Raw genomic sequence first — 20,088 nt, 5'->3', positions numbered from 1 at the left:
ACTGCTTGCAAAATCGTAGCAATAAGGTCGAGATTCTTTCCCGGAGGAGCTGCAAGCGGGCATCCAAGTAGAAAAACAGGCAGGTGAACCAGTGTCAGGAAGTCTCGGTCCGAGTTCTTTGCGATCGCTGGGTCTCAAATCCCATGATTTTGTGGAGGACCATGGTTTTCGTATGGAGTCAATACTAGACGAGCTACGATGTATGAATGGCTTGTCGAACTGAATGATACATGATCCAGAGGGGTAGCCCTAAAAGCGTGCCCTAAGCCCTGATTATAGGACAGATAAGGCAAAAGTACTTGGGACGATAGACGCGTCGAACGCGTGCCCCGAAAGCACGTCCCCCGGTACTCCGTGGTTTCGCCGCGGCTGCATGGACATACGCGATCACAGGCTGCAAACGACAACTGATTGAGCTCAGTACATTGAAAGGAGCTATACTGACTTGGTTCTCTTTAATTCTTCATTTCCTTTTATCGGGTATCCGGCGACTCTGCCAAAGACAAAGCCCGGGGCCACATCATCATGTCCTCTGAAGCGATGCGTCCTAGGGGCAGACCCGCCCGTGAGTCTCGCAACTGATCACCACACCTCACTTGCTGCTCTTGTCTACCTGAATTGAAGGCTGACGCGCATCAAACAACGCAGATACCCCGGGCACTACGGTACTCGCATATACGCCTGATGGCCAGCGTGTGATTACTGGCGGTTCGAACTCCGCAATTCGTATCTACACCGTGGGACAAGATGGCGAGCCGAAGACGGTGGACGAGGGCGTCGACGGGCATCTGGGTATCGGTGCTACCGTATGCTTTCCTCTTCGAATTGCCTGGTCGAAGACTAATTAAGTGCAGAATGAATCTTTCATTATGGGCGCAGAAGACGGCACAGTTTGGCAATACGAGATTCAGTCAGGCAAGATGGTGAAGCTATTGGTACGATGCATGCTTCCAGTACGGGATATTGCAATCTCAAGAGATGGCGAGTGGGCCGCGGTAGCGAGCGAGTAAGTCAGATTTGTACTCCCTAAATGCGTGGTATAGTGGGCTGGCTAACATTTTTGCCTCTTAGTGAGCTTACAGTGAAGATCGTCAATATTGAGGACATGACTAAAGTCAAATATCTACGGGAACAGTCGAAAGGCGTCAAGCACGTCACTTTCGACCCGAGTGGCCGATACGTTACGGTCTCCTGTACGGATGGTTTCCTTTACATCTACTCGACACTTTCGGACGAACCCGAATTGGTGCAGAAGCTGGACGGGGTGATTAGGCGACTTGAGCCGGAAGTTGAGGCCACATCCCGGATTGTCTGGCATCCTGACGGAACGGCGTTTGCTTCCGCCGAAGCGACCCGGGATATTGCGATCTTTTCCACGGGCGAGTGGAAGAAGGAGAAGGTGTTTGCTGGCGGTCATAATGGACAGATTACGGCGCTCGCTTGGTCACCTAACGGAGCGCTTCTTGCGACTGCTGGCGCGGATGGTCAGATCCTGCTATGGGAGACAAGGACGCAGAAGGTATTACAACGCTACGATTTTGCGAACGTGATAAACCTTGCCTGGCATCCAACGAAAAACTCTGTCTCTTTCACAACGTCTGACGGAGAATTGTTTATCTACGATGATTTCGTTTCCAAGGAGCATCAGCCACTGCTTGAGAAGCCACTACAGGCCGCACCTATCTTCTCTGGGGCCTTGACAGAAATCTCTGACAATGTAAGACGGCCATTGGCGAACCGCCCGAAGGAGACCATCGAACGGAGGCAAAGAGCTGGGAGCCTTGACTCTCTCGATGAGATCCTCAATGGCGATGTCGGCATGGATGATTTCGTCGAGGATGATGACGGGGCTGGCTATGCGGAGGACATCAATGGGTTCGGCAAGCGAGTTGGGTCACACACGGATGAGATCGATGGCCATACCGACAAGAGAGTTTTGACGGCCTTTGCCAAGCCAAAGATTCACCCTCCTCTCCAACCAGGAAGCACACCCTGGCGTGGCAACAGACGCTACCTCTGTATGTGCTCTGGATTTGATCATAGAATATCCCTTGTGATCGAACGCTAACTGTTGAAGGTTTGAACCTGACCGGTTGTGTCTGGACGGTTGACCAAGAAACCCATAACACCATAACAGTGGAATTTTACGATCGCGAGCTTCACCGTGATTTCCACTTCACGGATCCATACCTTTACGATCGGGCTTGTCTGAGTAGGTTGAGAGCAAACACACATGGGTCGAGTCCTGGACTAACAAGACCTAGATGACAATGGAACTTTGTTCTCCAATAACCCCACGGATGGCAGTCCAGCGACGATCTTCTATCGCCCTCACGAGACATGGACAACCCGGGCAGATTGGCGGACGCAGCTTCCAAAGGGCGAATTCATCCGGGGTAAGGAACTCGAGAATCTGGTTTGCAGGCTTTGCTAACTCACCTCGACAGCGCTGGCGCTCAGTGAATCCTACATTGTTGCTGTAACGACCAAAGACTACGTTCGTGTCTACACATTATTCGGCACCCCGTTCAAAGTGTACCGGCAGAAGAGCCCTGCCGTCACTTGTGCTGCATGGCGAGACTATATCATGACTGTGGGCAACGGTCCACTGAGCAGCGATGGCCGAACAGCAACACTACGATACTCGGTAGAGAACGTCAAGCGGGACGAGATTTGTCAAAACGAGGATGTTGTCGCCCTGCCTGAAGATACCGAGCTGCAAAGTGTCTTCTTTTCTGATAATGGGGTTGGTTGCTCCAGCCTGCCATGCCGGACTCACATACTGACTTGGAGCTACAGGACCCATGCATTTATGACTCCGAAGGCGTGTTGCTTGTCCTTCAGCATTGGCGCAACAATGGCCAGGCTCGGTGGGTACCGCTGCTAGACACGAAGCAGCTAGAGCGATTAGCTAGCGGACGGAAAGAGGAGACCTACTGGCCCGTTGCTGTGGCTCAGGACAAGTTCCACTGCATCATTCTCAAGGGAGGTGATAAGTATCCGTACTTCCCTCGGCCGCTGTTGAGCGAATTCGACTTCCGCATCCCGATTTCCGACACACCGGGCAAGGGAGCCGAAGACGACGAGGACAGTGGCTCGATTCGACATGATGGAGCTCGGTTTGAAGAAGCTTTTGTCCGAGGAAACATCTTGCTTTCACTCTTTGAAGACCTGGTGTCTACCACTAACGCTACGGCAAGTCAGCGCGCCGAGCTGGCTCGGAAGGAAGTTGAGGTGGATAAGATATTGCTGCAACTTCTAGCAGTGGAGTGCCGAGAGGGCGAGGAGCGAGGTATGAAGGCGTTGGAACTGGTACAGATGATGAGAGACCGCAACGGCAAGATGGTGGAGGCGGCCGTCAAGGTGGCTGAACGGTATGGCCGAGGCGTCCTGCAAGACAAGATCCGAGAACTGGCCGAAAGGCGATATCTTGGGGAGGATGACGAGAGAATGTAAAGGGAGACATGGTCTGTTTCAAGGGTATGACCACACCATAATCATTATGATAGATACCACCAATGCATGCGCACATATTTTAGCCTTCATACCTTCCTGCCTTCCTGCCTTGTGGCCTCAGGCCACAATCCTGATCGATTGACGGGCCGACGTCATAGCCGAAGCACCAATCACAGCTATTTCTGGCCGAATCATCTCCATCTTCGACGGGACTCTTTCTTCACCTTTCCATGTTGCCAGCCAAATTAACCATCTTGGTCATATCTATCTGATGACTTGACTTTGCTTGGCAATGCATGTGATGATCTTACGACAGAGGCTTCCTGGATGAGAGTCCTGTCCACCTCTTCTAAGACTCCGTGATGCCGACGCTTACTGGCCGTGCGCTTCCTTGCGCGCGAAGCCGACGAGGAACACATTTCATCAATTGTTCGAGCTCCATTCCTAGTCCTCGTGTTTCTCCTCCACATCAGTTCTATCTTTCTTCAACTCCACGGCTCTCAGCTCAGCATGAGGTTCTTCGTGGACCCTCGTTGACGTCTGCGTCGCAACCCCAATTCTCGCAAACTGGATTCCAATCGTCCGCTTTTGACGGACTCGAGCGGCCGCGGGGGGATCATGAACAACCGGACGAGCGCATTCTCAAGCTCGGGAAAAGTAAGCTTCGTGAAGAGATCTAGTACTGGAATACCAGAAAAAATACGTACTGATTCATGAACGTCCGGCCAGCGCTTCGAATCCTCTCACCTTTCCTCCCAAACATCCTCACCAATCCTCTGCCACCTAAGATACTCTCCCCGAGCATAACCTTGCATCTCTTTCCGTCGACGCACCCTCATCTCCCCACTGTTAAAGGGCGAACCCTCTACCGAGCCGCACTGTGGACTGTGCCCGTTGCCTGGAGCAGCCTGCCCCTCCTCGGCAACGTCAAACTCAAGATCATTAGCGAGCGCATCGTCCGCGCCGGCACGGTGCTGGACCCGGCCCGCTATGCCAGCGGGGAGCAACCAGACGACAGCGACGAGCGCCTAGTCGTGCGGTGGCGGACCGAACCGCGCAGCGAAAATCATCATCACGGGCAGCAACAGCAACCCTCCTTCACCTCCAACCCGCGTTCCACCACCACCACCGCCTCCTCCTCCGCTTCCTCGTCGCCGGCCTCGGGGTCCAGCCCTTCGCAAACCGGAACCAACAAGGGCCTCAGCGTGCTGCTGGGCGGGGATGCGCCGATCTTCAAACTCTCCAAGGAGGAACAGTTCACGGGGCTGTTCATCTTCTCGTTCGACGAAGAGGGTCGCATTGCGTCGCATACGATTGAACACGCCGATGATGCATGTGGATGGGAACGGACCCCGAAATTCGTCACGTTGGCCGACTGGTTGATTGGGAAGGCCAGGGAGTCGCTGGACCCCTCGCCGGCGGAGCCGGGCCTGGCCTTCCAGGACTACCACTCGACTCCAAGGGACAGCTTCTTCGCGCGCGCGAGGGGCTTCCATGGGTGTGGGAAGCGGTATCAATTAGGCGGGCATGCTTGATTGTTTACTGGAGCTGGTTGTAACGTTTGCTGCTGTTATGGCTTGGCAATTGCTACGGCGCGTTTATTTCAGGAGGATTAGCTCCCGTGATGTTTGCGAAGACGGGAGTTAGCCGGGTGCGCTTCTTTCTACCTTCTTCGTAAAGAAGAAAGCCTCCCCCCTCCGCGGACCTGATGGACATCTGGACGGCTGTTATCTGAGCTTATCCGGGTTCGATGTTTGACCTATCTCATCTCCCATTTACTGTACAAGTCTTCGAACATGTAAATTATGCCACATAGGTAATGAATAATGACTCAAGTTTGGTGTATCAGCAAGCAACTCGGCGCTATCCAGCCGAGTGGGAAGCACTGGGCCAGCCAGTAATGATGCAATATGTCCATATAAATCTATGCAACCTCACATCAGACATGACGACAGCAGCTATGCAGGAACCCACGAATGATGCATGGAGTGACGAATCGTCTCCGTCCATGGAGCCTGAAGCAGCGTCGCATTTCAATAGGAAACAGGTATGGGATCTAATTCTTCTTCTTGGACTCCTTCTGTCCACCAACGACCGGCTCCCTCAGCAAAACAAACACCCCTCCACAGACCACCAACATGGCACATCCGCCAACCGTGTAGGCCACCTCCCGGCCCATCCACCAGAACAAGGAACAGAACAACAGCGGTCCGGCCGCGCGTCCAACCTGTCCCCAACTCCGCAACTTCCCCAACACGGCACCACGATTCTCCTCTTGGGCCTCGAAGCTCCCCAAGCTGTTTAGCCCGGTGACGACCGTCGCACTAGTAATAGCCAATAGCCCGCCCGCCGCGTAGAGGCCTCCCAGCGAGGAGACGCGCGCAAGCATAAAGAAAGAGATCGCGCATGCGATGACGCCGATACGCACGGTTTTGAGCGGGGGCAGGCGGCGCACCACGGTGCCCTGGAGGAGGGAGGCAATCAGACCCATCATGGAGAGCAGACGGCCGTTGAGGGCGGAGGGACTGGATTTACTTCCCGCGTAGAAAGTGGCAGTCAGGAAGGGGAGGGAGAATTCGAGGCCCGAGAAAGGGAGGAGGAATAGCAAATGGATCAGATTGAGGAGCGCGGGGTTGTTTGTGTGTTCCTTAGGCTCCGCGGAATGGGCAGGCCCGGTGGGTGGTTGGGCTTCGTCATTGTTGTTGTTCTTGTTGTTCTTGGTGTTGTTCGTGTTGAGGGCATGAACCAGCTTGGTAAAACGGGGATGGGTCTCCGGGAGACAGAAGTACAGATAGGCGGTTTCAACGACGATCAAGAGAAGCGAAACGCCCGCGGCCGTCGCAAAGGGATTGGCGGCAACGGTGGTGATGTTGGAGAGGGCTGCGCCGAGCGCGGGCCCGAAAGTAAAGGCGATACTGAAACAGACGCCAACAAGGGCCATGGTTGAGCCACGCTGGCTGGGGTCGCTGATATCAGTGGCAATAGCATTTGCGAGCTGCACGTTGCCCTCACTGAGGCCACCGACAATGCGACTAGCGAGGAAAGTTCGGAAGTCTGTCGCGGTAACCCAGAGAGCTACGCTAAGGGTGTTACCGACCATAGAGCAGAGGAGGGCGGTCTTGCGGCCGTGTTTATCTGACAGACGGCCAATGAATGGCGCTGCAAGTGCCTGCAAGAAAGAAAACAGCGAGCCAAGTGCGCCGCCCAGAAGAACTATGTCATAGCGTGAATCGATGGGTTTCGCAAATGAGTTCTTATAGGCGTTCAAATAGTGGAACAAGCGGTTGAGGAGCGAGTTGGGAGACGGATCTTGATTGCGGTAAAAAGTAAGTAGGGAAGGGAAGAGTGGTAGAATGAAAGTAAAGGATATCTAGTGTAGAAGTGTCAGTGTTTGTCTTGCTTTAGCTGGTAACTGGGACGCATACCAAATCCAAGAGTAGCGAGGTCATCAAGACCTTGAGGATCTTCTTCCGCTGCTCCGCGGGTAACGCCATGACGGTCAATTGAGAAAGCTTTCGGGCAGAAAGGACGAAAAAAAAAACGAATAAGAGAATAAGAGAACAAGGAGTTCGACTAGCAACACTAGAAGAAAAAGAACGGAAGAGAAAGAAAGAGTGCAGGTGACTCTGAAGTCGAAGGGTTGTCTGATGCAAAAGAAGATGGAAGGAGAGTCAAGATGGCCTCTCCCCCCGTTATGTCATAGCCCTATACCCTACCCGCGGCATTGCCTCTTTCAGACAGCTCCGTCGGAGCTCTTACACTTCTTATCATCTTGCTTTCTCTACACGTAAAATGAACCTAGAACCTTAGGAGAGGAAAACATCTGCTTTCATCATCTACCTGTCACATCGTTGAAAGCTTCTGATCATGCTCCGCCCTTGGCTGTCAACAGCCAAGGTATTCTCACCCCTCTCCACCGCAACCCGTCCAAACCTCCATCTCCATATGTCAACATGATGATCGGAAATAGAATACATGTGAAGTAGAATGTAGCGGCAGTGCAGAAAGCACCATCGCCACCTGCAGAAAGAAAAGGCCACATCGGAGCGGAATCCACAGCCGAGATAGAAGGAAAATCAAAGGGGAGAAAATTGCAGAAATCAATATGCACGCTCAATAACTGCAAACATATACAACAGGAGCTTTTGCGGAAAAGATCCAAAAGAAAAGCAGAATAAAGAGAACGGCGGAGTAGTGACACCCTGCTATTATCTTCACTCTAAAGAAATCTTGTTGTAAATCATTTCAAGAGTCATTGCGTTCGTGAACCATGACACTCCCGTTACCCATTGAGTTTATTAGTATTTCAGAGAGATTAGAGAAAAGGGCACCGGGCTGAGGCAAGAGAAGACTTGAGAAAGCGAGGTCAGAGAGGCTCGATGAAGGGTCAGGCAGATTGATGCTGGCGTCGGAGTCAAATCGACGGAAAGCAGATGCCTCTCGCAGAGACGCACGTTGCTTTAATCAGACGGCAGCTTATCAACTCCCTATACGTGGCTTCTACTGGCTGGGAGCAGGGGCCGCGGAGGAGCCATTGGCACCACCGCGTCCGCGACCTCCACGGCCGCCACGACCGCCACGGCCCCGGAACCCACGGCCCCGGCCACCTCGGCCTCTACCACGGCTAGGCTGGCGCTGATGGTGCGAGACGGCTTCGAAGCCGTCCTGGGGCTTGGGAACAGTAACATCCTCGGTGCTGGGCGCAGTAGTCTCAGTCACAGCTGTGTCGGCTTTCACCTCGGCCTCAGCAGCGGCAGGAGTAGCTTCAAGTCCAGTCTCGGTTTCAGCAGGGTCCCGTGGCACCTCGACCCATTCTTCAGCGGTAGGCGAAGTTTCCACAGCTCCAGTCGCATTGGTATGCCAGCTAGCCTCAGCCACTTGATTGGCGCCGTCGGTAGTCAGGGTCTGAGCAGGAGGGGCAACCTGTTCGGTTTGCTCTTCCGCGGCAGGCTCAGTCGCAGCGGCAGCACTGGAGTCGTAGGATGAGTCTTGCAACTCAGTGTAGCCTGCATTGGCCACAGTAGGGTCCGACTCAGGAGCCGCCTCGGTAGTTGCAGGTTCGGAAGCAGGAGCAAGATCAGTAGCGATCTGCTTCACCTTACCATCTTATGACCCGAGGCAATTAGCAGCGATTACTTGAGTCACAAAAGCATCAGTACTCACAGGTGATCTCCAGCGCGGTTCCATCAACACCAACGACCTTGTCATCCGCGCCATCGATGATCTTGAGCATCGAAGACACAGCATCCTGGGTTCCTCCGTAAATCTGGTATAGAACGCCCTCGAATGCACGGCTCTCGTTCGAAGATTCGTCTCCGGAACGTCTCATAGTGGCCGCGGCGCAGAGGAACTTGCTGAGGCTTAATAGCTGTTGGCTGAAATCCTTCTTGCTGGCTTCAGCGGCATCCGCATCAGCCTGCTCCCGCAGAGCTGCGAGCTGCTCCTCGTGAGCTTGCTCTAGCTCCGCCTTCTGGGTAGCCAAGCGTTCCTCGTAATAGGCAGCGAATTCCTTGAGGTGGGAAATCTGCTCCTCAATCTGGGCAACGGTGGCCTGTAGAGAGGGCTTCTTCAGGGCCTGTGCCTTCTGGTCGGCATTGATCTTCTTCTCAGCAACAAGCTCATCCAAGGATTTGCCGGGATTCTCTGCAATGATGGTGTCGACTTTGGCGGTCGCATTCTGTAGGGCGAGGCCAGTGTAAGCGGTGAGTGGGATGAAAGCTCTACGCAAGGGCACTAACCAGCTTCTTGACAGCATTGCGCAAGCTTCTGTTGCAGTGAATCTAGTAAGCGATTTGACTCCAAGGCTCCATGATAGGGCATTGCGAATGCGCGGAGTGCTTGTCGCTGAAGACGCACCTCTGCAATTCCTTGAAGTGTTGGTTGTCTAGATTGTCCAAGCCGCTCGTGTCAGGCTTCGAGACAATAGAAGGACTAGAAGCATGATTCGACTTTGCTTTTTTGGAAGAAGTTTCGGAGTATTGAGCAGGGCTGGAGTTGACAGAAGCGGCAGCCATGTTGCTGGTTTGGTGTGATGATGACTCGGAGGAAGTGGTCTAGCGCCTGAGCAGACGATGTAGAATAAAAGCTATGCGAAGAGTAGAAAGAACAGCGGAAAGTCTTATACAGTAGCGCAAAGATATATGCGCACAATCGAGGACAGGAGGAGGGATTTGTTGAGGTGGAAGTGAGGCGAAGGCGGAAACAGTTGAAGCAGAAAGGAAGACTGAGATGGGAATGGGGATTGAATTGGGAAAAGCAGCTGGCAGATGCGGGTGGAACTCTTCCGAACCGCCCTCGTCGCGTGCTGCTGCAGCTCCAGTCACTGGTTCAGCCCCAACACGTCTTGCGACCCAAACAACCATTGCAACAGCCGGCACCCTATGCTGCATATGCGAAGAATCTTACACGATGGAGGCGCGTACTCTACCTATGAGAAATTATTCAGATCTACTCCATTTTTGTCTTATACAGTACAGAGGTCTTCCTGATGTAGAACAATCTATGCATTGGGTATCAACGGAGTGACTCCTGAATAACGCCTATATAACCCCGATTCGCCTGAAGTTTGTGAGCCCATTTCTCTTTCCATAACAATAAAATTCACTAGAGGCATGGACGAGCAGTCACGGTCCCAAGAGAGTGGATCGTGAATCTAGACCAAGCTCAACAACCACCCGCGTAGCACAAACCCCACAGAGCTGGCTGATCAGAGATATGCTCCGGTCGCGCGCTGGCAATGATGCGATTTATATTCAAGGCAACTTTGCCTGCCATCAATCTAGCCCTTGAACTTCCGTAGCGTTTTCTGTAGGTTCAACAGACAAGATGTCAGCCTCGACGGGAATCATGCATACTTGCATCGATGCACCAGGCAAACATACCTCGGTCACTTTGCGCACTGAATTTGACGATATGTTCTTCTCCCCCATCTTCCGCGACTGAATCGATGATTCCCGCATCAATCTGCATAGACGTCCAGGTTTCAGCTGTGAACAAATGCCTTCAGTCCCCCTCGGCATGCGCCATGTTTTGAGAATCATGTAGTGGGATTATTAGATCAAAGTCGACTCACTCTTGCATGAACAACATGTAATCCAGGAAGATCTGAAAGGTGAAAATAGCCATTAGAGTCTATGCAGGAAATTGCAATAAGGGGGACGGAATCAGGAGACCAACCAAGATATCAGCGTTCTTGCTCACGTTACGGTTCGAATGCGCTTTAACGACACGCTTCACCGTGGCGCGAGGATAAAGCTTCTGCGTTGCTGGCATTGTAGGCGAATGAGCCAGGCAATAGGGTCGGGAGTTGTTGGAAGCTTGGAGGAAGGGAAGATCAGTAGCAATGACGCGAGTGGATCAGTGCCGATAAAGAATCAACAGCCGCTTGACGCCGGCGAGCTTCCGGGACGATAAGCATGACAAGCTAAGGCGGACGAGAATAATTGTTTACCGCTACGAGACAACTAGGGTACTCGAACCGGGGCAGTCTCTATGTAGCTTACAGTACGTCTGTTCGTACATGACAATACAGTCCCGTCTTACTGGAGCATGTAATTGAGCGCGACTACTGTCTAGAAACAGCAACTGCTAGTGTGACCGTCTCTTTGCTGCTGTTCTCCCCCTTGCTTCTAGAGGAAATGCGGGTGAGGTTTGCTGTAGGAAAACATCTATACTATTGTATGTTCAACTCAATTGATAGATATACAGTCCACAAAATAATGGCAGGGTCATCATCATCATCGTCGTCACCATTGACGGACTTGGCGAAGATATTTCCATGCATACAAGGCCGCTGTGGAGCCCAAGGCTATCCTCCATGCTACGAAAATGTAAAGGGCTAGACGGAGCCGATCATAATAGCCTCGAAGCATGATTTCCAGCGCATATGTGCTCCCATTAAGACCTTTGTCGGAAGGCCCGTAGTATTGACCCACACCAAGTCCTTCGATTCCGATATTGTTCTGACTGCTACTGCCATTGCAATCAATCTCTTTTACTGGCACAGCCGCTGTTTGAGCATCCATGGCAGTGTTGTTCGGTCGAGCTCCGCTCTCAACCAAGCGCCTGTTGCGTTTTCGCAGACGATATGTGAGCATGTTGATCAGCAGCCGTAGATCGGGTGCTGTGAAGTTGGGGTAGTGCCAAAGCTTGACAGCTGTGTGTGGAGGAAGCAGATCCAAGAAGTCTGCCATAATCCCTAGCGTCAATCCCCAGAGGAGCAAGGGACGACTTATTCCAATATCTTGATCAGCAGGGCTACTTCTACCCCATGGGATCAACCGCCGAAACAGCGACTGTCTTTGCTCATCTCTGGGGGTGAGGCCGGGGGTTGTGTTGCTTTGAAGGCTCTCTGTTGGGGCCAGTCGGATTGCGGGAAACTGCATGTAGCCCATCAAGGACCGAGACGCAACCCGGGCCATGATGCCTCCCATGTTTGCGAGGCGTTGAGTCATGTCCACATGCTCTACAGTGCGCAGAGAAGACGACAAAAGCGCTTTTAGCGGCACCCAATGGGTCGAGGCCACTTCGGTGGGTTGTAGCTTCAGCGTTGGTGAGTCACTGCATGTTAACAAGAAGACGTAGGGGCATAGGACCATCAGCCTGCAATTGACATGATCAGTATCAGGCACACTCGAGCTATGATATCGGACGAAGTACATACGGTATCGTGCCCAGGCTCGTCGTTACAACTCTTTCGGGCAGGTTGCCGATGTACACACAATCCTCCGTGGTCAGATCCAGTCCAATCTCCTCTGAGGCTTCCCGAATCGCCGCTGCTTTATCATCTGCATCTTCGGGGTCCCGCTTGCCTCCCGGGAGAGCAACATGACCAGTCCATCTGTCTCCCACGCGTGAGGCTCGCTTGATAAATAGCGCCTCTGGTTGACCATGGTGAACCCACGATTGGGAGAAGAATGCGTCCAGTCGTTGCTGGACAGACGCTGAATTGTCCGTCTCTCCCGAAGAGGTAGGGGTAGACTCTGGCCAGTGTTCATATGTAGGTCGGACTCGCAGGATAAGGGCAACCGAGGCACGTTTCTTGCATTTCGGAGGGTTGGGGACATGAGGGTACGGGCGTTGATGGAGGCCGGACAACACATCGTGAAGCGATTGCGTCAAGGGTACGGAGTCCTGTAACGATGGGGGACTGGCTGAATCCATTGGAATAGGAGATTTTCGGTCTAGAAGAATATAGAAGCGATGTAGAGTTACAGCATAGCCTAGTATAGTTATATATACACGACAAAGGAAGGATGCTGGCTGGAAGGTATTCAGAAAAAGAGAAAGAGAGAGTTTCTTATCGGTCGGAACATATCGTGGAACGGATCTTGGTGCTTCGTAAGTTACCTCGGAGGTTGTTTGTCAGTGGTAGATAATACATTACAAAACTAGGTGGAAGTACAGCATATCTGTAACATTATGGTACTGTATTCCAGTGACGGACGGGGACTGACCAAAGTGATACCTGGTACCTAACTACCTAGTATACGTAGCTCCAAAGCCACTTGACCAATGGTCAGCTGAATTACTACGGAGGGGGGCGGGCTAGACCCTTCCGGGGAGGCAGAGAGGCAGCACGTGCATCAGCATGGCGATGGGATGCAACGAGAGACCAAACGAGACTATATTAGAACACTCTCTATTTTCCGCCTGGACTTGATGGCGACTTCTTAGCGGCTTCCCTTCTTTCCTTACGTCTGTCCCGTCTTAAGTCTGAAAATTTCCCTTCTCCATTGTCATGAGCTGATTCCCATTGACGGTCTCTTCTTCTCGACCCGCATTTGCCCTTCTCCCTTATAAGAAGAGCCTCTCCCCTTCCCGAGTCCCTGTGCAACTCTCTCTCTCGGCCTCTCCTCTTGCTTTTCCTCCGTTACACAATCGTCGTTCCTAACCACGGCCAAGTTTCGCCTCATTCTGCTCGACCATGCGCTTTGGCAAAACCCTTCGGAAGTCGATCTATCCGCCATGGAGTGGGAAATATATTGATTATCACAAGCTCAAAGTCCTTCTGAGGGAGGATGATGTCATCGGAAACGATAGCGATTCCGATAATGGCCAATGGACCGAACAAGATGAGGAAGCATTTGTCCAGGAGCTACTTAACGTCCAACTGGACAAAGTCGATGCCTTCCAGGTCGAAACCTTGAAGCAGCTGCGGGAACGAACTGCTGATTGCGAATCCAAGCTGCGAGAGTTGACTGATGCAGCCCAGGATGAGGCTGCCACGGAAATGGACGACGCGGAAAAGAAGCGCATTGCGTCAGGCGTTCTACAGGAGCTAGACAGCATCACTCGAGAGGTCAGCGAGCTGGAGAAATACAGTCGAATTAACTTCACCGGTTTCCTCAAGGCGGCTAAGAAGCATGACCGCAAGCGTGGAGCACGGTATCGTGTGAAGCCCTTGTTGCAAGTGCGCTTGTCGCAACTCCCATTCAACTCCGAGGACTACTCTCCTCTAGTTCGCAGACTGTCTGTTATGTACTCCTTTGCCCGTGAAATTCTGAGCAAGGGTTTGGTTGAAGCCAAAGATCCAGCTGAACCTCGCTTTGGTCAAGACATGTATTCCTCCTTCAAGTTCTGGATTCATCCCAACAACGTCCTCGAGGCCAAGACCTACATTCTACGGCAGCTTCCCGTTCTTATCTATAATCCTGGAACTTCCAAGGACCTCGATATCCTTCCTGACGACCCTACAATCACCTCTCTTTACTTTGACAACCGACAGTTCGACCTTTACAACCAAAAGGTCGCTCGCGCCGCCGAAGCCGGGTCTCTACGACTGCGATGGACCGGAAACCTGCAGGACAAGCCAGCCATTTTTTTGGAGAAAAAGATAGTGTCGGACGACAATCGCAGCCGAGAAGTAAAGATTCAGCTCAAACAAAAACACGTGAAGGAATTCTTGGACGGAGAGTACCACTTTGACAAAAAGCTTCAGCGGATGGAGACCATGGGCAACGGTGAATCGGAACAAGCAGAGTCCTTCAAGCAGGATATTGAGGAACTGCAGTCATTCATCAAGGAATACAACCTGCAGCCGATGCTTCGGGCTAATTATACCCGTACGGCGTTCCAAATCCCCGGAGATGATCGGATCCGAATCTCGCTCGATACCAATCTGGCTCTAATCAGGGAAGACTCTCTGGATGAAGGTCGTCCCTGCCGTGAGCCCGATCAATGGCATCGCACAGACATTGATGATGCAGGAATGGAGTACCCGTTCAGCAGCATCCGGACGGGCGAAATCGTTCGCTTCCCTTACGCACTCCTGGAAATCAAACTCAAGGGCACTGCAGCGCACAGTGCCGAATGGATCAAGGATCTCATGGTCTCCCACCTTGTAAAGGAGGCGCCACGGTTCTCGAAATTCGTCCATGGTGTGGCGCAGCTCTTCGAGGACTACGTCAACAGCTTTCCGTTCTGGCTCGGTGAGATGGAGAATGACATTCGAAAAGACCCAGAAACCGCTTTCCACGAAGAACAGGAGCGGCGAGCGCAGCGAGCAGAAGACGATATTGCAGTTGGAAGTTTCCTCGGCAACAAGGGTTCATTGACAGTGAGGCCTCTGGTGGGATCACCCGTACAGATGTTCACCGACATATCCTCTTCCCCTCGCCGTCGACAGTCTTCGCAGATGCTACCGCCCTCGCAGCGGCCTTCTGCTCCAGAAATAGCCCGCCTACCTGAGCACCCGGAGCCGCAAGACCAACAAGTCCAGCGCGAGGACCAGCAGCCGGAACATCCCATGAATCTGAAACGCCTGGCCTCTCTCTTCCCGACCTTCTCCGCCGCGCGGAACAACCGTGGTCCCCGAAACTCGGTCGTGCTGCCTCCCGGCGTTCGGGAACCAGGCACGTGGATCAAGGACTCTGGACCTGTCCGTGTCGAGACCAAGGTCTGGCTCGCCAACCAACGTACCTTCATCAAGTGGCTCCACATCAGCATTCTTCTGTCATCGCTGTCGCTGGGCCTTTACAACGCAACTGGGAAACACAATGATATCGCCCGTGCGTTGTCAATCGTCTACACGGCCTTTGCGATTTTTGCCGCCGTCTGGGGGTGGTACATGCACGAGAAGCGGGCCAAACTCATCCGACAACGGAGTGGACGGGATTTGGACAACACATTTGGACCGATTGTTGTTTGTATTGGGTTGGCGGTTGCTCTGGTGTTGAACTTCGCCTTCAAGGTAGGCGCAGGTCGCTTGGTGTGGACAAGGGGTTCATCCGCTAATCTACTATATAGTACAACTCCACCCTCGAGAAGATCCGTGACCGCCAACCTCCAGCCGGTCTTCCCCCTTCTGCCAACCTTACCGGGTCCATCAACAAGCCGAGCGTGTGGCAGCTGGTCAATCAAGGTGGTCAAGCCTTGTAACGAGGCTCTCCACTCTCGACTGCTTGTATATGGTCGCGTTTGCAGGGGATCCCAAGCCCCTGTTTGGAGTAGAGGCAAACGAGTGTCTGGACATGTCAGCCTTTGATGATGTATTCGTAGAATATCTTCGGAAATGTGAAAATAGCGTTGTTCTGGGAGTTACCCAGGAACTGGAACATGGGAAAAGAGGTCCGGTCAGAATGAATGATGTTTTCGCCTGAGGACACAAGTATCTGAACTCCGACGCATGTCCACGCAAGAGATGACTCTGTGAACGCAAACTGTTCGCCTGGCTTCCCCAGGGAGGGCATCATCAGATGCTCGTAGCGCCCCCTTAGTCAATTTCGCGGCTGGTTGGTATATAACCTCATACAAAGCTATACCCATCAACGCCAAGCAGTAGAATCGCTCGCCTTTTTCATTGCCGTCTTAGAATGTGGAAACCAATGAAAACAAACTCTACCGCTAAGCTGCAACTCATCATTCATAATTAACGGGCAATCACATATATCGGCTCGTGGTAGACCCCCGCGACAGCAACGGGGCCTGCTCGGCATCCGAGTCATTGGGTGTGCGGCGATCCCCCGGAGGCGTGGAGGGCGAGGCAGGGAGCCGTCGTCCCTTCGAGGCCGCCGCATACAGCACACTCGGGCCCAAGCCTTCGAAGCTCTCTCTTTTTTGCAGCAATCTATTGTGTTAGCCTTTCGTCATTGAATCTATCGTCTTATCTAAGGAAACCGGCATTTAGGGAAGGGGGAACGCACCGATCAAAGAACCCCACAAACAGCCACAAATACACCGTGCCCAGGAACGCAATCACCCACTCCAGGATCCCGGCGGCCCGGTAATCGCTCACATTCTCGGGGACGGTGAGTGAGATAAAAGCGATGCCGAGGAAGAGCTTCACCAGAATCAACGCGGTGGAGAGGGAGGCACTGCAATGCAAGACGTCTGGGTTTAGCCATTATGCGCCTCTGCTGGCTGTCAAGCGAGGCCCAGAAGACATAATCCATAATGTCACCCTTTCCACCATTTAGAGCAGACATGAGTGCAGGAAGGAGGAAAGGAAGGGAGGAAAAAAAGAGAAGGAGAAAAACTTACAAGACGCGTACCCTGACCTTGTGCCTCTCCCCCCATCTGGGCTGCCACACGCCGCCGTGCGTCAAGAACGCCACAAACCCCAGCACCTCGTTCGAGTACACGATCGCCGTGCCGAAGGACTGCAGGGCCAAGCCCCCGAAGCAGACGCGGAGGAGGACCGCATGCGCGAAGTGGTACCGGAAGGTATCCATGACGGCCAGAAAGATGAGGGCGGTGCTGGCCATGCCGGCGGAAAAGATGGCGAGGAGGGAGATGAGTTTGAAGGTGGCGATGGTTGCGGGTGACTCGTCGTCTCTGACATCGTCGTCGTCAGTCTCATCTGGATTATCATTGTTGTTGTCATGAATAGGGCCGTTGTACGGAGTCACTGATGCCGGTAGTCGATCCCCATCCGGAGATGGTGCGTGCTGCGGACTACCTCTAGAGGAGAAGGGGTCCGGGCAGCGGATCAATGCGAAGCCAGGCTCGTAGCGCATGACATGGACAGCAGCTACGGTGAACCAGAACCCGACGGCAGTCATGGAGGCCCCGATCAGGAAAAGGGGCTTGAGTTCGAAGGAGGCGATGTCGGAGATGAAGCTGTTGGTTTCGCTTGATTAGTCTTATGACATGTTATTTCGATGTACGAAGAAGAGGCAGCACGCACGCGACGTGTGGATTGCTTTGGCCTGGGTACTGGGGCATGCCTCGAGCCAGCCATGTTAGCAGTAGGCTGGCAAGGGTCAAGAACCAGACTGAGCCTGCTAAGGAGGGGAAGATGGGCAGGCGAGAGGGTGGGATGTTGAGGATGGTGACATGCAGGAAGGACCAGATGGTGTCGTGACAGCGGAGAAGGAAAGACGTGATCATGAAGACTGAATGCGGGGGGGAAACTTCCAATTCTATGAGATTGTATTCTAAGAGAGTATTCTATGGCAATAGAAGAGAGGGGGGAGGAGGGGAGAAGAAACCCCGGAAATCTGATAAAAACAGGGCGATGTATGAGATGGCGGTCAGCTGATGGTTACTACGGAGTACTTAACCATCGCATCAAGGCTGCGAACAGGGGTTGTACTGTTCCCTTGATTAACCGCCATTCCTGTCAAGTTCCAAGTGGGGTACTCATAGTGAAAAGCAAAAGCATTGAACGCCAGGACAATGCACATGAAGGTAAGATAGAATAAACACCATAGATTTTCGGATCTGTCAGTTGACGTCACTGGCGGGGGAGATATCTCCCGATTGTTGATTGTACTATGCGAAGTACGAAGTAGTCACTCATGGGCTAAAACAGCTACAGTATTGTACACTCGAATGACACTCACGACTATATGTCTGTATTTAACTGCTCCCTCCCAGACGCAGCATCGGGCATTTATAAGCCCAACTCCCCGAGCAGGGAATCTTTGGCATCTGCTGACAAATCGGTTCCAGCGGACGAAACGAACTACCTAGTCTATTTCCCACCAGCAACAAATAAGAACAATCAATGCATGTCAAATGCCCGAGAAAAAGGCCCGAGAGAAAGAGAGCGAGAGAGTCAGAACGGAGTCATCCACAGTTGCCAATTGGCCAGGTTGACCATTGTTACCGTTAGCGTGGTATAGATCTGCTGATACTGGAGTGTGTACTGTATCGGACTTAATCCATCTGGAGACTTTTTTTTAACTCATACTCATCCTCACCACGACGGAGGGACATCCAGCCACAAACTCCCCGGATTGCCACTCCTATATAGTAGCTTGCACTTTTCAATCCCATCGCAGAGGTGCTATCAGCAGCTCACTTAAATAATCCACCAAAAGAAACATAATAAACCATGACCAACTTCAACATCCAGATCATCTCTGACACGGTGTGTCCGGTAAGTCTACGGCCCTGTCGTTATATACCTCCAAAACATCCCCAATTACCAAACAACCCCAGCTAATAAAGAATCACAGTGGTGCTACGTCGGCTACCGCCGCCTCAGCCGGGCCATTGCCCAGCACAAAACCTCCCACCCAAGCGACACCTTCACCCTCAGCTGGCACGCCTTCTACCTGCACCCGGAGGGGCCGGGCTACCCGGGCCTCGACAAGCGGGAGTCCTTCCGCAAGAAGTTCGGCCAGCAGCGGGCCAGTGCCATCATCGAGCGGCTGACCGCGGTCGGCAAGACCGAGGACATCGACTTCAGTTTCGGCGGCCGCACCGGCAACACCCGCGACTCGCATCGCCTGCTGTGGTGGGCCGGCCAGAAGGAGAAGGCCGAAGCTAGCAGCAGCACCGCCGTCGCCGACAAAGGCTTGGTCGGCGGATTGCAGACCCGCGTCGTTGAGAAGCTGTTCCGCGCCTACTTCGAGGATGAGAAGAACATCACCGATCCCGCCGTATTGACCGAGGCCGCCGTCGGAGCGGGCTTGGACAAGACCGCCGTCGAGAAGTTCCTCGCCTCCGAGGACGGCGGCAAGGAGGTCGACGTCGAGGCCTATGTTGCCCAGCGCCAGTTGGTCACCGGGGTCCCCTACTTCATGATCAATGGCGAGTATGCGGTGCCCGGGGCGGATGAGCCCGAGACTTTCTTGGAGGTATTCGACAAGGTGAAGAGTGGTTGATTTATGGAGACTAGAAATGGCTGTATGCTGGAGTTATGCTTATTGGTATGGGTAATATTACATAGATTCTTCATTTGAGCAAGTCTGGAGTCATGCTGAAAATAACCGACTCAGGGCTATCCCATTTATGAGTCAGAAATGAAGCAAAGTAGTCTCACAATTAGCTGTCCTGTTAGCGATGCCATCCTCTTAGGCACCGCCTGTGGCGACTGATCGTAGAAACAAATAGAGGTCCGCTCAAACGCCACATTCATGCAAGCAAAGAACTACTACAGGAATGAGAGAAGAAGTCGAAAAGGTTCCATCCCAGAGCAAAGCGATAGCAAAGAAGCCCCCCGCAAACGAATCGGAGCATTATACATGGTTGGAGAAGTGGGGAGTAAGATGCGTCAGCCTAGGGACTGTGATAAGATGAACACCGCAACACCAGGGCACAGAAAAAGAGACGGGAACCGAGCCCGGAAGATATTATCATGACAGTCATTCAAGCCGGTCAACGGTGTAGCCGGCGTTGGTGGGTCATGGCGGGCATCCGGAATCTGACGAACAGAGGGGAGAAATTGGAAAAAAAGAGGGCATA

At 52.8% G+C, this 20,088-nt stretch overlaps 9 protein-coding genes across 9 annotated transcripts; 4 read left to right on the top strand and 5 right to left on the bottom strand.

The window, feature by feature from the left end:
- The first annotated feature begins 344 nt into the window (after positions 1-344).
- ASPACDRAFT_114232 (uncharacterized protein) lies at positions 345-3,563 on the top strand. The gene is made up of 8 exons (XM_020195784.1): positions 345-565; positions 649-806; positions 855-1,006; positions 1,072-2,018; positions 2,078-2,212; positions 2,265-2,396; positions 2,448-2,746; positions 2,800-3,563. Exons 1-8 carry the CDS (start codon positions 526-528, stop codon positions 3,454-3,456), a joined length of 2,520 nt encoding a protein of 839 aa, XP_020059623.1. The 5' UTR covers positions 345-525; the 3' UTR covers positions 3,457-3,563.
- A 336-nt stretch (positions 3,564-3,899) lies between these two features.
- ASPACDRAFT_17607 (uncharacterized protein) lies at positions 3,900-4,952 on the top strand (the record flags this gene model as incomplete). Its single annotated transcript, XM_020197183.1, has 2 exons — positions 3,900-4,113; positions 4,186-4,952. Coding segments are annotated over 2 exons (981 nt in total), but the record flags the coding sequence as incomplete, so codon positions are not given.
- Positions 4,953-5,512: 560 nt separating this feature from the next.
- Positions 5,513-6,950, bottom strand: ASPACDRAFT_23753 (putative tetracycline transporter; the record flags this gene model as incomplete). The annotated part of the gene is made up of 2 exons (XM_020199222.1): positions 5,513-6,826; positions 6,882-6,950. The coding sequence occupies 2 exons, from the start codon at positions 6,948-6,950 to the stop codon at positions 5,513-5,515; spliced, it is 1,383 nt and encodes a 460-aa protein (XP_020059621.1).
- A 1,006-nt stretch (positions 6,951-7,956) lies between these two features.
- On the bottom strand, positions 7,957-9,470 carry ASPACDRAFT_58214 (uncharacterized protein; the record flags this gene model as incomplete). Its single annotated transcript, XM_020203322.1, has 4 exons — positions 7,957-8,561; positions 8,620-9,133; positions 9,195-9,222; positions 9,313-9,470. The coding sequence occupies 4 exons, from the start codon at positions 9,468-9,470 to the stop codon at positions 7,957-7,959; spliced, it is 1,305 nt and encodes a 434-aa protein (XP_020059620.1).
- A 417-nt stretch (positions 9,471-9,887) lies between these two features.
- Positions 9,888-10,909, bottom strand: ASPACDRAFT_114223 (uncharacterized protein). Its single transcript, XM_020195783.1, has 4 exons — positions 10,633-10,909; positions 10,529-10,560; positions 10,338-10,419; positions 9,888-10,261 (listed from the first exon to the last, which is right to left on the bottom strand). Exons 1-4 carry the CDS (start codon positions 10,726-10,728, stop codon positions 10,235-10,237), a joined length of 237 nt encoding a protein of 78 aa, XP_020059619.1. The 5' UTR covers positions 10,729-10,909; the 3' UTR covers positions 9,888-10,234.
- A 232-nt stretch (positions 10,910-11,141) lies between these two features.
- ASPACDRAFT_114222 (NUDIX hydrolase) lies at positions 11,142-12,774 on the bottom strand. Its single transcript, XM_020195782.1, has 2 exons — positions 12,119-12,774; positions 11,142-12,057 (listed from the first exon to the last, which is right to left on the bottom strand). Exons 1-2 carry the CDS (start codon positions 12,616-12,618, stop codon positions 11,202-11,204), a joined length of 1,356 nt encoding a protein of 451 aa, XP_020059618.1. The 5' UTR covers positions 12,619-12,774; the 3' UTR covers positions 11,142-11,201.
- Positions 12,775-13,381: 607 nt separating this feature from the next.
- On the top strand, positions 13,382-15,834 carry ASPACDRAFT_58212 (SPX domain protein; the record flags this gene model as incomplete). Its single annotated transcript, XM_020203321.1, has 2 exons — positions 13,382-15,646; positions 15,703-15,834. 2 exons carry the CDS (start codon positions 13,382-13,384, stop codon positions 15,832-15,834), a joined length of 2,397 nt encoding a protein of 798 aa, XP_020059617.1.
- Positions 15,835-16,335: 501 nt separating this feature from the next.
- ASPACDRAFT_1865378 (uncharacterized protein) lies at positions 16,336-17,784 on the bottom strand (the record flags this gene model as incomplete). The annotated part of the gene is made up of 4 exons (XM_020197852.1): positions 16,336-16,503; positions 16,595-16,685; positions 16,936-17,514; positions 17,582-17,784. 4 exons carry the CDS (start codon positions 17,782-17,784, stop codon positions 16,336-16,338), a joined length of 1,041 nt encoding a protein of 346 aa, XP_020059616.1.
- Positions 17,785-18,733: 949 nt separating this feature from the next.
- ASPACDRAFT_23286 (DsbA family oxidoreductase) lies at positions 18,734-19,508 on the top strand (the record flags this gene model as incomplete). The annotated part of the gene is made up of 2 exons (XM_020199184.1): positions 18,734-18,778; positions 18,858-19,508. 2 exons carry the CDS (start codon positions 18,734-18,736, stop codon positions 19,506-19,508), a joined length of 696 nt encoding a protein of 231 aa, XP_020059615.1.
- Between the last annotated feature and the right edge of the window lie 580 nt (positions 19,509-20,088).

Source organism: Aspergillus aculeatus (genome assembly GCF_001890905.1).
Source record: "Aspergillus aculeatus ATCC 16872 unplaced genomic scaffold ASPACscaffold_3, whole genome shotgun sequence".
Classification (NCBI taxonomy): domain Eukaryota; kingdom Fungi; phylum Ascomycota; class Eurotiomycetes; order Eurotiales; family Aspergillaceae; genus Aspergillus; species Aspergillus aculeatus.
The sequence above is the reverse complement of the archived record's forward strand: the minus strand, read 5'-3'. Positions and strand labels throughout refer to the sequence as shown.

What these genes read in the sequence shown, in the direction of transcription:
- ASPACDRAFT_114223 (XM_020195783.1), bottom strand. Translation starts at nt 10,728, where the DNA reads ATGCCAGCAACGCAGAAGCTTTATCCTCGCGCCACGGTGAAGCGTGTC. An exon ending in GCAAGAACGCTGATATCTTG is followed by an intron (nt 10,561 to 10,632) that starts GTTGGTCTCCTG and finishes TTCACCTTTCAG; the next exon opens with ATCTTCCTGGATTACATGTT. An exon ending in CAGTGCGCAAAGTGACCGAG is followed by an intron (nt 10,262 to 10,337) that starts GTATGTTTGCCT and finishes TTGAACCTACAG; the next exon opens with AAAACGCTACGGAAGTTCAA.
- ASPACDRAFT_114232 (XM_020195784.1), top strand. Translation starts at nt 526, where the DNA reads ATGTCCTCTGAAGCGATGCGTCCTAGGGGCAGACCCGCCC. An exon ending in TGGGCCGCGGTAGCGAGCGA is followed by an intron (nt 1,007 to 1,071) that starts GTAAGTCAGATT and finishes TTTGCCTCTTAG; the next exon opens with TGAGCTTACAGTGAAGATCG. An exon ending in TCTTCTTTTCTGATAATGGG is followed by an intron (nt 2,747 to 2,799) that starts GTTGGTTGCTCC and finishes TTGGAGCTACAG; the next exon opens with GACCCATGCATTTATGACTC.
- ASPACDRAFT_114222 (XM_020195782.1), bottom strand. Translation starts at nt 12,618, where the DNA reads ATGGATTCAGCCAGTCCCCCATCGTTACAGGACTCCGTACCCTTGACG. An exon ending in ACGAGCCTGGGCACGATACC is followed by an intron (nt 12,058 to 12,118) that starts GTATGTACTTCG and finishes TGTCAATTGCAG; the next exon opens with GCTGATGGTCCTATGCCCCT.